The 14,568-nt window shown below is 48.2% G+C and overlaps 5 protein-coding genes across 5 annotated transcripts; 3 read left to right on the top strand and 2 right to left on the bottom strand.

Annotated features, from left to right (window-relative positions):
* Nucleotides 1–61: 61 nt before the first annotated feature.
* N7466_010229 (3' exoribonuclease family protein) lies at nucleotides 62–1,225 on the bottom strand (the record flags this gene model as incomplete). The annotated part of the gene is made up of 1 exon (XM_057169618.1): nucleotides 62–1,225. The coding sequence occupies one exon, from the start codon at nucleotides 1,223–1,225 to the stop codon at nucleotides 62–64; it is 1,164 nt and encodes a 387-aa protein (XP_057017009.1).
* A 1,622-nt stretch (nucleotides 1,226–2,847) lies between these two features.
* N7466_010228 (putative metalloreductase transmembrane component) lies at nucleotides 2,848–5,050 on the top strand (the record flags this gene model as incomplete). Its single annotated transcript, XM_057169617.1, has 2 exons — nucleotides 2,848–3,217; nucleotides 3,324–5,050. The coding sequence occupies 2 exons, from the start codon at nucleotides 2,848–2,850 to the stop codon at nucleotides 5,048–5,050; spliced, it is 2,097 nt and encodes a 698-aa protein (XP_057017008.1).
* Nucleotides 5,051–5,856: 806 nt separating this feature from the next.
* Nucleotides 5,857–6,903, bottom strand: N7466_010227 (GNAT family N-acetyltransferase; the record flags this gene model as incomplete). The annotated part of the gene is made up of 1 exon (XM_057169616.1): nucleotides 5,857–6,903. One exon carries the CDS (start codon nucleotides 6,901–6,903, stop codon nucleotides 5,857–5,859), a length of 1,047 nt encoding a protein of 348 aa, XP_057017007.1.
* A 645-nt stretch (nucleotides 6,904–7,548) lies between these two features.
* N7466_010226 (uncharacterized protein) lies at nucleotides 7,549–8,511 on the top strand (the record flags this gene model as incomplete). The annotated part of the gene is made up of 2 exons (XM_057169615.1): nucleotides 7,549–7,605; nucleotides 7,672–8,511. 2 exons carry the CDS (start codon nucleotides 7,549–7,551, stop codon nucleotides 8,509–8,511), a joined length of 897 nt encoding a protein of 298 aa, XP_057017006.1.
* A 2,119-nt stretch (nucleotides 8,512–10,630) lies between these two features.
* Nucleotides 10,631–12,436, top strand: N7466_010225 (cytochrome P450; the record flags this gene model as incomplete). The annotated part of the gene is made up of 3 exons (XM_057169614.1): nucleotides 10,631–10,708; nucleotides 10,854–11,468; nucleotides 11,540–12,436. 3 exons carry the CDS (start codon nucleotides 10,631–10,633, stop codon nucleotides 12,434–12,436), a joined length of 1,590 nt encoding a protein of 529 aa, XP_057017005.1.
* Nucleotides 12,437–14,568: the final 2,132 nt, after the last annotated feature.

The raw sequence follows: 14,568 nt of genomic DNA, 5'->3' as shown, positions 1-14,568 counted from the left end.
AAAATTGCTTCATTATCTCAGTAACTCTAAAGATGTGGTATCATATCTTCTTTTCATGCTTTCAGCATTGTCCTAGTATCTGTTTCATCTGATCCCATCTCTGCGATGAGATATCAACCAATTGTCGGAGCTCTTCCGTATCAATGGTCCATCCACCGAGCTTCTCCATCTTCAAAATAACAGTCTTTCCATCATTCTCCTTATCAACAACAACAACAGCCTTTTCTTGTGTCAAGTTTTCCTCATATCCATCAGGATCCGCAAGAATCCACCTAGCCTGGGCGCCCTTCTGCTGCTTCTTCTTCTCGGCATCCGGGATAGCAACAGCGCGCCATCCTGCAGCGGCGTCACCCTCGAAAACACAGAACGAGCTAGCAATCGGCATACCGCGGAGTGAAAGCTTGTGAGCTTCGTTGATATCCTCTGAGCAAAGAATGGTATCGTTATCCACATCCCACCAAGCCTTGGGCAACTTTGTATCGCGCAGCGCAGCCAGAACAGATGCCCACGCCGCATCGAAAGCATTACCCGCAAGCGAGATGATCATGATATCAATGTAAAGTACCCAGAAAGCCTTGATCTCGCGAGGCTGGGTTTCCGTACTGCCAGTGCCTTGACCATCCACATCCATTTCATTATCACGTTCTGAATCCTCCGGTCCCAGGTTTGGTGGTTGGTACCAAATGCGCAAATCATCCGCCTTGACGATACGTGAGCTGTGAAGAAGCGACAGAATCTGATGTGAAAGTGATTGGGCTAGGGCAGAAGGTGGAGCAGAAGGAATAAAGCCCGGTGCGCAACCGGTGCTCAGGGAGAGGTTAGGGACGAGCAAATTGAGGTCTTCGATATGAGAGCGGTCCTCTTCGCTTTGTTCGCTACCATCTCCGTTGGATGTGTTGTTTGTAGCGGACGAAGACTCGGATACGCTCCACGATGCAATATCCTCGGTGTGAAGAAGCTCTGCGCGAACACCGCATACAGCAGCTGTGTCGCCGATACGGACCACAGCGCTGCCATTTGTGTGGGTCAGGGAGCCTGCATTGGCGGATGTGACTCGGAATTGGGACGTAGCGCGGCCATTCGCTCGGACGGAAGGTTGGTTCGTTGCTGGTGGCGGGGAAAGATGAGCGAGTAGGTAGGCGTGTGGTTGCAGACGAGCAAATTGTGACGGGGGTAAAGAGAGTGATGGGGGCACCAAAGGTGCTGCCGTATCTGAGGAAGTCATTGTGGCGCTCGGTGGTGTAGAAGTTAGAGCTATAGCAATTCCTAGTTTGAGCTTTCCGATTGTCGAGGAAAAAGTGATATTCATTTACTGGGCAGTATTCCTCCGCCTAGAGGCGGTCACCCTGCTGCCTGAGGCGCAAAACCAATCTATACAATTCACGTGATCTATTTGGATGCGGCATACCATTATGCCAGAATTAAAGCATTCAACACAAAATCTGTTGCTATTTTTGACTCACTGGAGGGTATTCCATACTTATTTCAGCATATCTGGGATTCTATTTTTGAAATCGGCAAGCTGGTGTGATATAATGAATCACAAAAGCCACAGAGAGATCAAAGCACAAGCAGCATACTTAGTACTACTATGCCTCATAATCCATAGATAAAAACAGTTCACTACGCCTAAAAGGAATTTCACTTAGAGGAAATAATTTTGGATATTCGATGGCTGAATCCAGGATTCGTAAAATTGAGCTGTGATGTCAATGAAATGGGATGTTGAGCTTCCTATCTGCGGGAGCAGATTTACACTTGGCTTTCATGCACGGCCCACGGAATATCAACCCCGCATAATCAGTTACTCCAACTCGTCACATTCAAATGCTAACAGGTGCCTAGGTAAGCATCGGTCTTGTATGAATGATTGGAAGTGCCTAGCTGCCCAATCTGATTAGTGAATAACATATGTCCAATAGGTATGCCCTGGGAGTTTTCAATCGATGCCCGTTCATGAATTCATGATTCATGAGTGTTTTACACCAGTAGATATCCGATTCCCTGCGCAAATCCTTCGCGTGTTTCTATTTTTACCTCCCACACATCGGCTCAAAAGGACTAATCTAGGATACGTCGAAAGAAATGATGAACCTATATTTTCCGAGTCGATTGCAAAAATTAGCGCGGCATCAACAAGGTACGAACGGTACGATGCCGGCTTCCGATTCTGTCATTTTGGTGTGTTGGTGGAGGATCCGTGCAAGGAAGGAGTACAAGTCCCCACCACCAGTTGACGCTAATGCCGCCCGATCACCCCAGTCACCTTGCACACCACATCGGTTGCCCCTGATTGGTCTGGGCGGCGCTAAATCATCCTTCATCACTGGAACATTACTCCCCCACGAGGTCCGAAGGTTGCGGTCGTCCCTGGCGGTACGCCCGATTCGTGAGATTTGACACCGCAAGTTGACCATTCACGGGCCATAAACCCTGGATTGGCTGGTTCCTTGCTGGCCAACCAGTCGACGGACGGTGTGGCTGATCTTACTCAGTCCGGGCCTGCAAGATGGCTAGTGGGTCCCCCGCTATGGGCTCTGGTGCATCTCATACATCTAGAAGGGTGTTCCCCCCGTGCTCTCCTTATCCTGCTTCCGGCCTTGGTGAATTATTCATATTATTTTGCTTCCTGGACAGCTCCTTCCTAGATATGCACTCGGTGCGACAATAGTACTTGGGGGAGGCGATATTCATCTATCATCTTGCATTTCTATATCGAAGAATAACGGTAGGTCAGATAGTCATTCCGTTGGCAAAGCAAAGCACTAGACTCACCACGCGACCAATCGACTAGGCATCTTGAATATACACCCGTCCTCGGTACGACCATTATAAATGTCGGACAAAATGCTCTCTTTCGCCAAGCGAGTCTATGTCGAGGTCACGGCATCCACCACCACGGCCGAACAGAATGAAATGAACCGGGACTCTTTCCGTAAGGCTGGAAAATATGGATATGGTTTCATCTATTTCGCGGTTGTTCTACTGGTAACTACTACTCTCATTCGACTGTACCATGGCTATAGCGACAAGATAAGAATCATCCTATACAAAGAAAGCGGTCCTCAGACTTTCTATGGCTCCTCAACACCGGACGAATACGAACTCCCCAGTGCAGGCACTGATGCTTCAAGCATGCAATTCTTCCCACCAACAACGCGCTATGTGCCCCCCGAGACGCGAATCCCTCCTTCAAAGATTTATTCGCTTGAACAAGGTGATAGCGGTCTTTCGGTGGATCTTTTATCGCCCCATCCCCACCCTCAGCATTGCAGGTATCGAGTTGGTTTTCCCATCTTTGGCTGTGGTCGCTATCGTATCAGTTGCCTTCCTTTTCGTCGCTCTATACTGTTTTGTTCCTCAGCCGTTCTACTATTGGTACATTTCCCTGGGATCACCACCACTCGCAATTCGGGCAGGCATGTTGGCTGTTGCCATGGTCCCATGGATTGTTGCACTCGCCACCAAAGCCAATATCATAAGCATGATGACGGGCTTAGGCCATGAGCGACTGAATGGACTGCATCGCTGGCTGTCTTATATTTGTCTCTTTTGCTGCCTTGTCCATATGGTGCCGTTCTACATCACTCCGGTTTGGACGGGGAATGCCTTGGTCAATTACCGGAACTGGATACCTGCAGGTATCTACGCTTATGGAAACGGCTGGGCAGCACTGGCACCAATGCTTGTTCTCTGTGTCCACTCTCTGCCTTTCATACGGCACCGAATGTACGAGCTCTTCATATTTGTTCACATCCCAGTTTCATGGATCTTCGTCGCGATGATGTTCTGGCATACTAAGAACTATCTGAAATCTTGGGGTTATCTTTGGACAACAGTAGCAATCTGGGTTGTGACATATCTTGTCCGGTTGTTCTACCTGAATTGGTCTAATCCGTTCCGATCATCATCATTCATGATCGGAGAAGAATCTGCCATCACTCTGCTTCCACAGAACGCCGTCAAAGTTACGATCCCCACAAAAATGCGCTGGAGGGCCGGCCAGTATGTCTACCTGCGCATGCCAAGTATTGGATTTATCCAGAGTCATCCTTTCACAATCGCTTCGCTCTGCAGTGAAGACTTTCCCTCTGCATATGGTGAGGAGTATCGTGACATGACACTGGTATTTAGACCATTCCAAGGCTTCACCCGCCAAGTGGTGCAGAAAGCGTTAGAGTTCGGCCCATTCAAAACATATACCGCATTCCTGGAAGGACCTTACGGCGGTATGCAGCGAGACATGGCCGCATTTGATGATGTAGTCTTTTTCGCCGGTGGAAGTGGTATCACCGCGATTGCAAGTCAGCTGCTGGATCTCATTAAGCGGATCCGGGATGGAAAAGCCGTCACAAGATCAATCAAGGTCATATGGGCATTAAGGTCTGCCGAGATGATGGGATGGTTCTCCGAAGAACTTCGGATCTGCCGTGATAGCGCCCCAGCGGGTCTTGTCCATTGTCATTTCTTTCTCACGGAGATGCAGCTAGCCGATCAAGCTGGTCGTGATCTGGTTCAAGAGAAGATTTATGGCATGCTTCAGGGCATCGACAAGCGAAACTCCGCCTATATTCGGCAAGAAGCTGATGGCGACATGGAGCGTGAGAAGGAGCTACGCCGTGAAAACGAAGACGGCCTGGCAGCTCTCCCCGGCGCATACACTGCAGCTCATGTTCCAAACACCCGACACTATTTCCAGCCAAGTCTGCATATATCCACGGGCTCATCTTCGGGCACCAGTAGTCCCGGATTTGATTTTGGATTTGGAAATACAACACCCGTGTCTCTGAAACAGCCCGCGCCGCGGTATGCGTCTTTCCAGCCCTCTCTGCGCAGAGATAACTGGAAGACAGACTACTTCCGCCCCGACGTTGCTAAAATGTTGAATGAGTTCTCTCAGAGCTTTGGTCGTCGGGCTTGTATCTTTGTTTGTGGTCCACCAGGTCTGCGTGTTGATGTATCGAATGCCGTGGCCAAGTTGCAGCTGCAGGTGTTGACTGATAGCTCCAAAGATGAGATCTTCCTGCATGCAGAGAACTATAATCACTAGTCTACCATGCTCTCTGTATCATTTCTTGTCATGTTTTGTTTGTTGATACCCTTGCCGTTTTGAGTCTCTTTATGAAGAAAACGACGATAATTAGCTATTTTATACCTAGCTGCATTTTTGAACTAAGTGCATTTTTCCACATCATGCATTGGATCTCATTCAAATTTTCCAGGCCATCTCGAATGTTCATTCCAAGCAAGGAAACTTTATGTAACGAGGCAAGCAAGAAAACAATGAAATTGTTCTAAGGTCCTAAATCCAAGGAAAACATGCACAGAGGAGAAAAAGAGAAAGAGAAAGAAGACAGGAAAGAGCCAACCTTAAGTACCTTAAGGTTGACGACAGGAACTAGAAACTAACCCCATTTGGTAATGGGGAAACCTTCTCAGCGGACAAAGACTGACACTTCAGACAACGGAAACCGGAAACAGACTCGGAGACTGTACTGTCAACTCGTGACACTTGCAGTGTCGACGTGTGACACCTTACAGACCAACATTGGAATGCATGGGAGGCGCGTGTACCTAACTGGGTAGGTAGAATGGACTTCTGGATCCATTCGATCTCCAGGGCTCTCAGAATCTATGCGTGATCCATGGATGCCAAGAATAATGCCAACTGTTGCTAGCGAATTTATGCCAGTGCACAAGGACATAAGGAAAGACGATAGACGCTGTATCACATTGGTGCATGGAATAAAGCTGATATGCAGACAAAACTCCAATTTAATGAGTGGGTATCCAAACTATACACATGTATAAAAATCATTCATAGGTTTGGCGCGTCAAAAAGCTCCGAAGAATAGATCATCGCCGTTGCGGATGATTGCCCTCCTCTTCTTCAGCCTTCCGTTTCCTCGAAGGCGTGTCGTTGCCGTCGAGAAATCGCGACTCCCCCAATAATTCAACCTCATATTCGTCTTGTTCGCCGTCTTCAGCCTCGACTTTTTCCCATTCCTCGTCGTCGGCATCATTCGGAGATGAGTTCTTGGGAGCTTCTTTCACTTGGGGGACTTCGGAGACTTCTGGCTTCTCCGCGGCATCTTCATTGACTTCTTCGTCTTCCCAGTGTACGTCTAGTCGAACAATCCTGGCACCCGAGGGCTTCAGGCGTCGGTAATAGCCTTGTATAACATCATCTTCCATCTTGAACCCCCTCGACACGTACCATTTCAATGCATCTTCATTCGCTTCATGGACGTGGGCAGTCACCGAACCGATGTTGTAGTGCTTGACCAACTCAGATACTCGCTTACTGGTTTTATCTCCCGTTGGCGCAAACAACAACGAGTTCAACAGTGCAGTCGCAACACCATGACCACGATGGGCTGAAAGCAGATGTAAAGTTTGAATGTATAGGTTGGTAGCTTCGCGACCATGGATCGTTTCCCAAGGCCCCTGTCTCTCTAGCCGGCATCGAATACCCCCGATCACTTTATCCGTACCCGGCAAGACTCCTGTATCTGGTGCCGCGGCCACAGGATGATCATGGTAGATTGCGACGCGTGAAAGCGACGCGATGACTGGGTCAGTGATGGTAGCTGTGTAGAACGAGTTTGGGTACCGAATCGGTAAAAGGGTACTCGTAATACGCGTCAAAGAAGGTATATGGGCTGTTTTCACAGTCTCCACTGTTATGCATGGGTGTGCTGTCGCGTAACCCGCGGGGATCTCATGAGGGTATGGCGGGAAAGAGTCCGGGCTGACATTAGGCGGGCCACTGTTTGCGACAGCGGGTGGTTGAAGAGGGGGTGGGTGGATGGGTGGATTATGCGAACGAACTTGACGGTGGGGTGAGCGAGAAGAGGACGAGGTCCTGGATTGGGACTTATTCGCGAAGAACTGGTATGCCATCTCTTTTTCCTCTTATGGTCAAGTAAGAAGTTCTCTTTGAGAGTTCAAGTTTCAGGTGTCAAAAAAGCGCATGCGAATGCGGAGATGCGATAAGCGATAAGGCAGTGAACAACTTGCTCCAGCCTCGTTCTCTTCCCTCATCTTTAATCCATGAGAGAATTTCCACTCGGTGCTCGCATTTTTCCTCTTTCAGTGAGTCGCTTATTGTTCTTGCATTGTTCTCAATTCAATCTACCTGATAGTGGGGATATCCATACACCCGTTTACCTTTTCCATCGGAGTCGTTCCCCTTATTGGAGGCCGGGAGTGGATCACCTCATTCCACCTCCCGAATTCACTGAACCCGCATCCCGAGAAACCATTCACGTCACCATTCAATCTCAACGCTGACATTGTACTCCCTAGCAGTTACTAGCCTATTTTAGGGTGTGTGCTTGGTTGGATTTCATATGTCCGACACTCCTCGTTCTTCCGGGCCGACTCCGATTTCGTTGCACACACCTCCCTGCATAGATTTACAGCACATGGAGGACTAAGACAATACGCTGGCCGTAAACTACAGATTTGAACTGTGTCGCGGGTAGACACAGTCGGCCATACAGGAACAGTCAAATCGCCTGGGGAAAATTCCCGACGACTCCGAAAATGGCCGGCTCCAATGCTGCGGCGCCGATCTACCCTGCCGGCACTGTCGCCAAAGTGGTATGTATCTGTGCAGGGATCTTGTATTCCTCATATGCGGGGTTTCTCTTTCTGATCTTCTTCCAGACATCCGATATCCTTAACGAAACCTTCCACAATATAATCCATGATCTCGTCGTCAAGGTCCACCGGCAGGAGAAGGTGGCGCGGATGCGTTCTGCGGTCGTGCTCGCGAGACAAAAGGCCGAGGAAGGAGCATACGTGCCCGACGAGTCACCCAGCAGCAAGTCCATCGTCGATAATAAGCCGAGGGAAATGGTCATCGACCCCGTCAAACTGGCCGGCACACATATTGAGACCGACGCGGCAACCTTCGACCACGGCAAAGTGCTTCTCAAGGGAAATCCGATGCAAACAATGAAAGAAGTCGTATGCACCGAATGTCGACTGCCTCGTCTTACATACCCACCCAACGGCTCAGGCTTCCGACCTACCCCCGATCCAAACCGCGAATACTGTCAGAACGGACCGTTGGTCGTATTACCCGGTCATGACGTTCATGGCAAGCTCTTCGCGATAATGCCGAACCCAAAGAAGAAAAAGACAGAGAAGGACAGTACAATCCCCGAAGTTCCGACGAGCAAATGTCCCGTTTGTCCTCGATACTTTGTCATGAACCGTGTGGCACAGCATCTGGATCGCTGCATGAACATCTCCGGTCGCGGAAGCGCGCGCCATAAAACCCCGACAGACAGTGGCGCAAGCGGCGCCAACAGTCCCACCTCCTCCGCACCAAAACGTGCCCACACAGACGAGGATGAAGGCAGTCCCAGCCCAACCAAGAAGAAGAAATTGAATGTTTCGAAGAAGGCCTCAGCCAACAAGCCTGGGCCTAGCAAGCTTAAGAACTCGTTCACAGTGGAGGACCACGATGATGACATTAAGAGTGAGAATGCGGATGGCTGAGAGTGGTTAGTGGGTTGTCCTTTGTGATTCATTTTCCGATCATCTGGGAGTCTTCGGCGTTTCGATTTTTTCTTTGCTTCTTTTCATGTCACGGCGTCTGTGGGTTGGCTTGATCTACTCAAGAATTTGCATAGATGACCATGATGAATCGGGTGGGACAGGATTTGTATATTACTACTTCATAATGCATCGTCGTTATGGGCTTCATGTGAACTGATTTCCACATGATATATCAATCGGGACTATCAATTCCGCACCTAGTCTCTAGAAGTGTAAGATGGTAAATTCCCATCCAAATAGCTCTAGCACGATACATGCATAGATAGACTGCGCATTTGGGCGCTCCTGGAGTCTTTTTCTACCTCCAGGCACTGGGGTACTTAAGAGCAATCGCTATAAGTGTCTTCACCATCCGCACTCGAGGTAATAGTTCGCTCAGTCCCCGGGTGAAAGGCATGACTTCCCAAATTCAGATTCAAGACGCATAGCCCTTGGAATGCGATATCTCATACCCGGCGCAGTCCTCACTTGTCGCACATCTCAACTGTTGTGACGAATCTTCCATCTTGCTACCACTCGAGTAGCGAGGCACAGAACCTCAAGTTTGTACTTCTCTCCTAAGTTCGTCATTTGGGAGAGTACCTTAATGGAGCATATACTTTGATTCATTTATTAGTCTCTCTCTAGCTCTTAGTAAACCGCACACATGCTTTGGGTTGGTCTATACATAAAGGGTAGTATAGTCTGACATGCTATTATATTCTAAGAGGAATACATGTGCAGGGTTCGATGACTATGACCTCTGAAACAACCAATCAACATTTGAAATGTCAAATAATCGATTCCATCTTTGAAGACTAGATATACGAGATCTTATAACCAAACCGCGTGATCAATGGCTATACAAACATTTGAACATTGAAATTCAATGTTGGATGAGTGTGAAAAAATGCCTCCATCCATGGGCTTATGTTCCAAGCATTCCTTGAAGCTTTTCCTCTTTCCATCTCCTCGTCTTCATTTACGTATACTAGTATACATCTACATGATGCCAAAAATTCATGCCTTTCCATTCAAATGTTAGGGGCAGTACTACTAGCATGTATTATAATCAATGTTAACTTACAGAACCTTGGAAATGGCCATTGATTAGTTCAACAATGACAATGAATAGCCCCGCCGTGATGATTAGTAGGCATCTAGGTAGTGTCGAAGGGCGATATTCTACAGGATAAGACATTCGCGGTATCGTGTAACATTCCGAATTGGGAAATGAGGAAAGCTCCCAAGAGTCCACTGCCAAGAAGTAGTACACTATTCTAAGCTGACAATATATGAGCCCCTGGAATTGCCAAAATTATGATTCAGTCATGGCGCTAGAGATCCTCACATCTCCTCGTCTTGTAAGCTGTGGAGCATCAAGAAAAAGAAACGGGTATTGGCGGTGCGCCGACTCCAAAAAAAGTACCACAAAAAGCCGCAGTGGAGACTAAATGGAGGGGCATTAACAAACAGACTTGACTAGGCAGATAAGTCAAGCGCTAAATGGAGAATCAGGTTCGATGTGGGTATGTGGGTATGCGGACCTAGAGGTTACTTTTAATCAAGAGAGACAAAGATATCAAAGACATGCCTGCATGGTAGCACTAGCATCATAGCAGAAGCTCTCAGGTCAAACTCTCTTTTCTATTTCTTCCTCTTTTTCCAACTTTGCACTTCCCCCAGATTTGACCACGAGCAAATCAGCAATTAAGCATAAGTCACCCGAAGTGGTTGTGGGGTCTCCAATCCAGATCTCCACACTTGCATCTCGTTCACAACCCGGAATCAAGCCTGAGTTCTACGTGAAACAAGACCCAAATACCCGTGCGTACCCGGATGATAAGCACGACACGTCCATTACCCAGCATTCCATCTCCCTAATAGTCAGCATTCCAGACCCGAACTCGGTGGTTTCGTGCGGGATCCATCGTCATTGACCCCCGATCTCGGCTGGGCGCGGGTACCCGCGGTGACGGATCAGGTGCAAGTATAAAGTCCCACGCCAAAGATAAGAGTGAGCTGAGACTGAAGATTAACCACGAATGAGGTTTACAGATACAAGGATACACACGACAACATGCTCGTCGAACCGGTGTTGCATTCTATGACATTGCAGAGGCTGGGGGTGGATTTGGTTGCGGTGCTGGGCGTCTTGGTAGGTGATAGCTGGGTCGATTATTCATTGTTTGTCCGCATTTGATCGTCGGGATGATCTCTACAGATCAATCATTCGCGAGCTTCGATTCAAATGTACAGAATTGCTAGTACTTATTTCCTCGCTAATACGGAGCTTTCATCAGACAATCGCCTACACTCTCTATAACCGATTCGTCCACCCTCTCCGTCAAATCCCAGGCCCTTTCCTCGCCTCACTAACACCCTGGGTCCAACTCTACCATGGCCTCAAAGGTGATCGACACCTCTGGCTACACAAACTCCACAAAAAATACGGCACACACGTGCGTGTTGCGCCCAATTTCGTCTCAGTCAATAGCGACCGCGGTCTTCATGATATCTATGGCCATGGCAAGCGAATCCAGAAAGCCGATTTTTACAATGCCTTCCCCGCCATCAAGGGCGTGTACAACACGCACAACGCAATTGATAAGACAATGCATGGGCGCAAGAGACGTGTGCTTAGCCAGGCCTTCTCTGAAGCTGCCTTGAAGGGAATGGAGGATGTGATGCTGCTGCATGTGCGGCAACTTTGCGCCTCGCTTGCAGGGTACAGCCTTGATGAGAAGAGCTCGCCTGAGTCTAATGGCGTAGTGCGGAATATGGGAAACTGGTTCAGCTACCTTTCGTACGATGTGATGGGAGAGCTTTGTTTCGGAAAAAGCTTCGACATGCTTGTTTCCGAGGGCAAGAGACATATGATTGGGCTAGTGGACAGAGCTGCGTTTCGGCATTATGTGGTCAGTCTAGACTCATTTCTATTATTATTCCGAGTGGAAGTGAAAAGTACTAATGCTAACGTCCATTCTAGTGTGGCCTCTGGATGCCTCTGGATAGATGGCACCTAGACCAAATCTTCATCCGCCAGCTCACACAAGACCGCTGGAACTTCATCATGAACTCCCGCGTGGAAGCCAACAAGCGCGCCCAAGAGCGCGCCATGGCCGGCCGCGAAGCCAAAAAAGATTTCTTCTACTACCTGCTCAACGCCAAGGACCCAGAAACAGGTAAAGGGCTAACAACCCCCGAGCTCTGGGGCGAAGCCAACGTCCTCATGATCGCAGGCAGTGACACAACCTCCACCACTCTCGCAGCCACGCTCTTCCATCTAGTCCGGTCGCCGACAGCACGCGCCAAGCTAAGCAAGGAGGTGCGCAGCGCGTTCACGCACGTGGAAGAGATCATCAGCGGCACCAGATTGAATGAGCTGGTGTACCTGAAAGCATGTATTGACGAGGCACTGCGTCTTGCGCCTGCTGTGCCAGGTGCGATTCCGCGTGAGGTCATGGAAGGCGGTGCGGTCGTTGATGGTGTCTTCTTGCCTGCTGGTACGAACTGCGGTACACCGGTCTACTCTATTCACAGACAGGAGGCGTACTATCGTGCTGCGGAGAAGTTTGTGCCCGAGCGCTGGATTGAGGGTGCGACATGCTCGGTGTCTGGTGATGAGTGGACGACTACCCAGGAGGCGATCGAGGTCGCACGACGGGCTTTCTGTCCATTTAGCATTGGGCCCCGGGGATGCATCGGGAAGAGCATGGCTTTCATGGAGATGCGCCTTACATTGGCGCGGCTGGTCTTCTTATTTGATATGACATTGGCGGATCGGGTTGGCGAAGATGCAGGCGGCCATTTGGCGCTTGTGGACCATTTTACCAGTGCGAAGAATGGGCCGAATGTCGAGTTTCAAAAGGTGCTTGCGGCTTAGTTGAGTTTTTGTAGCATTTTCTTCTCTTTTTGTATTTCCAACAGCGAATGATATTTCCTGAGCAAGGATGAAAAATTGAACGAATACTTAAGGAAGACAAAGATTGTAAATGAGGCTGTAGTTCGGAACGGAAACACGAATACGATAACGATAAGTGATTTCAGCCCCTTACAATCTCGTTAGTCAGGACACGTCTGCGCGTCTTGGCAGCCCCCGAGTTCAAGGCCCAAGACTCCAAACACAACCCCAGACTCCTAAGGACCTCATCCAGACGCCTAGAATTATTCTATGGCTGGCCTGATGGTACCGGGATTATGCTGTCGCCCCTGACTGTGACGTTCGTTCAATCGACACTCCTCAATGCCTTGTCGAACATCCTAGCGCAGCTAATTGACCAGCGCAACAAGACTGTGAGTAACCACGTACATTACATTACACAAGACAGAAACAACAGAAAACAGAAGAAGAAACTAGACATGCAAATTTACTTGAAAAAAAAAAACAAGATCAAAAATTTGAAAAAAAAAAAAATACAAATACTAACAATCTCACAGGGACCATTTGCGCTGAACACCCTAGCGCTACTGCAATTCGTCACATATGGCATCTTAATCGTGCCGATCAATTTCTACTGGCAACGCGCCCTGGAGGCGCGCTACCCTGGATTTCCCTCGCGCGCCGAGATAAGCAATGTCTTCCGGTGCTCATCGCGATCATGTTCCCTAGGGTCCCTGTTTTCTTCCATCCGTTCATTATTCTCTTTTTCCCGTTCAGATGATTCCCTTCCTTCGCACAAGGACAAGGAGAAATGGGCACCGCGGGCCAGAAAATCTGGTCTGCATAGCTTCTTGATGAAATTCTTCTTCGATCTGACCCTGGCGGGCGTTATGAACATTGTGCTTTTCATTGTGTTGATTCATTTCTTGAAGGGGGAGACCTTGAAGCGATTGTGGGAGTTGGTTGTAGAGGTATGTGTTTATTCTACTTTGGTTCTGGACTCCGTGGTTGGCCTGTGGCAGATGCTAATGCGGTTGATGCAGGATTTCCGGCCTATCATGATTGCAAGACTCAAGTATCGTCCTGTTGTGTCTACTTTGATGTATACCGTCATTCCAGTTGACCGTCGCGTCGTTTTTGGAAGTGCTTGTGGGGTTATTTGGGGCATATATCTCAGTCTTTATGCAGTTGTCTAATCATTCGTTCGTCTCTTATGTTTAATGTTTGGAACGTTGTTTCCTTTCTAGCGACTCTTTCTTTAGATCGAACTTGGAATGCATCTAAGTTTGGGCGGGCATCAAACCTGTAGTAATTTGACAATATTGGGAGGCTGCAACATTTAAGTGCGTATTCAGATATTTGCCAGCACTGCTGATGACGACAAATATACAAATCAATGCTGTGAGATTGTGGGGTCCACATGGCACAAGCAGGGCAATGACCAAGGGAAGATATTGCGATTCCTACTGGAAACCTCCAGGGCTATATACAGACATGGCAATTTGATGGAGCCAGGTCGAGTTTTTAAGGCTATGCGGATCAAATTTGAAAGGCATTGTTTTGGAGAAACCATTTTGAATCCAAAACAATTTCAGAACCATTGTTAGTGAAACCAATTCGACTTGGATGTGTCTACTAGTAGTAACCATTTCCAATTTTTACTTCAAGATTTCCAAATACTTTTTAGTAGAGAGATACAGAAATTTGAAATCAAGGGCTTGCGGATATAATGTTACAGTTACTACAGTGTGTAATGCGTTGGAATAAAGTAAATGCAAAAATGTCCTCAGATTGGATGCCCTCCGGCGCCAAATAGCGCAACTCCATAAGACCCTATCGAAGCTAATGTTACATTCTGCTGCAAGAGCCAGACAAGAGCAGAATTTGTAGGTAAAATGATGAAAGAGAAGAGAAAGAAGAAAAAAAAGACGTGGCACATGAAATTGCTGATCCCACAAGTTTCAGCTCCTGTGTATTTCCTAGCCGGCTGGCATTAAGCAGCCTTGCCTTGGAATGGATCATGCAAAAAAAGTTGGGGGGTTGTGTAAAAGTACGGGCAGGTGGGATGAGATACAGAGATTGTTACTTGATCCAAGAGTGCCAAGTACTCTCCTGAAATGTCACGGTGACAAGCT

Source organism: Penicillium verhagenii, assembly GCF_028828195.1.
Source record: "Penicillium verhagenii strain IBT 33310 chromosome Unknown utg000010l_segment0_segment0, whole genome shotgun sequence".
Lineage (NCBI taxonomy): Eukaryota > Fungi > Ascomycota > Eurotiomycetes > Eurotiales > Aspergillaceae > Penicillium > Penicillium verhagenii.
The sequence above is the reverse complement of the archived record's forward strand: the minus strand, read 5'-3'. Positions and strand labels throughout refer to the sequence as shown.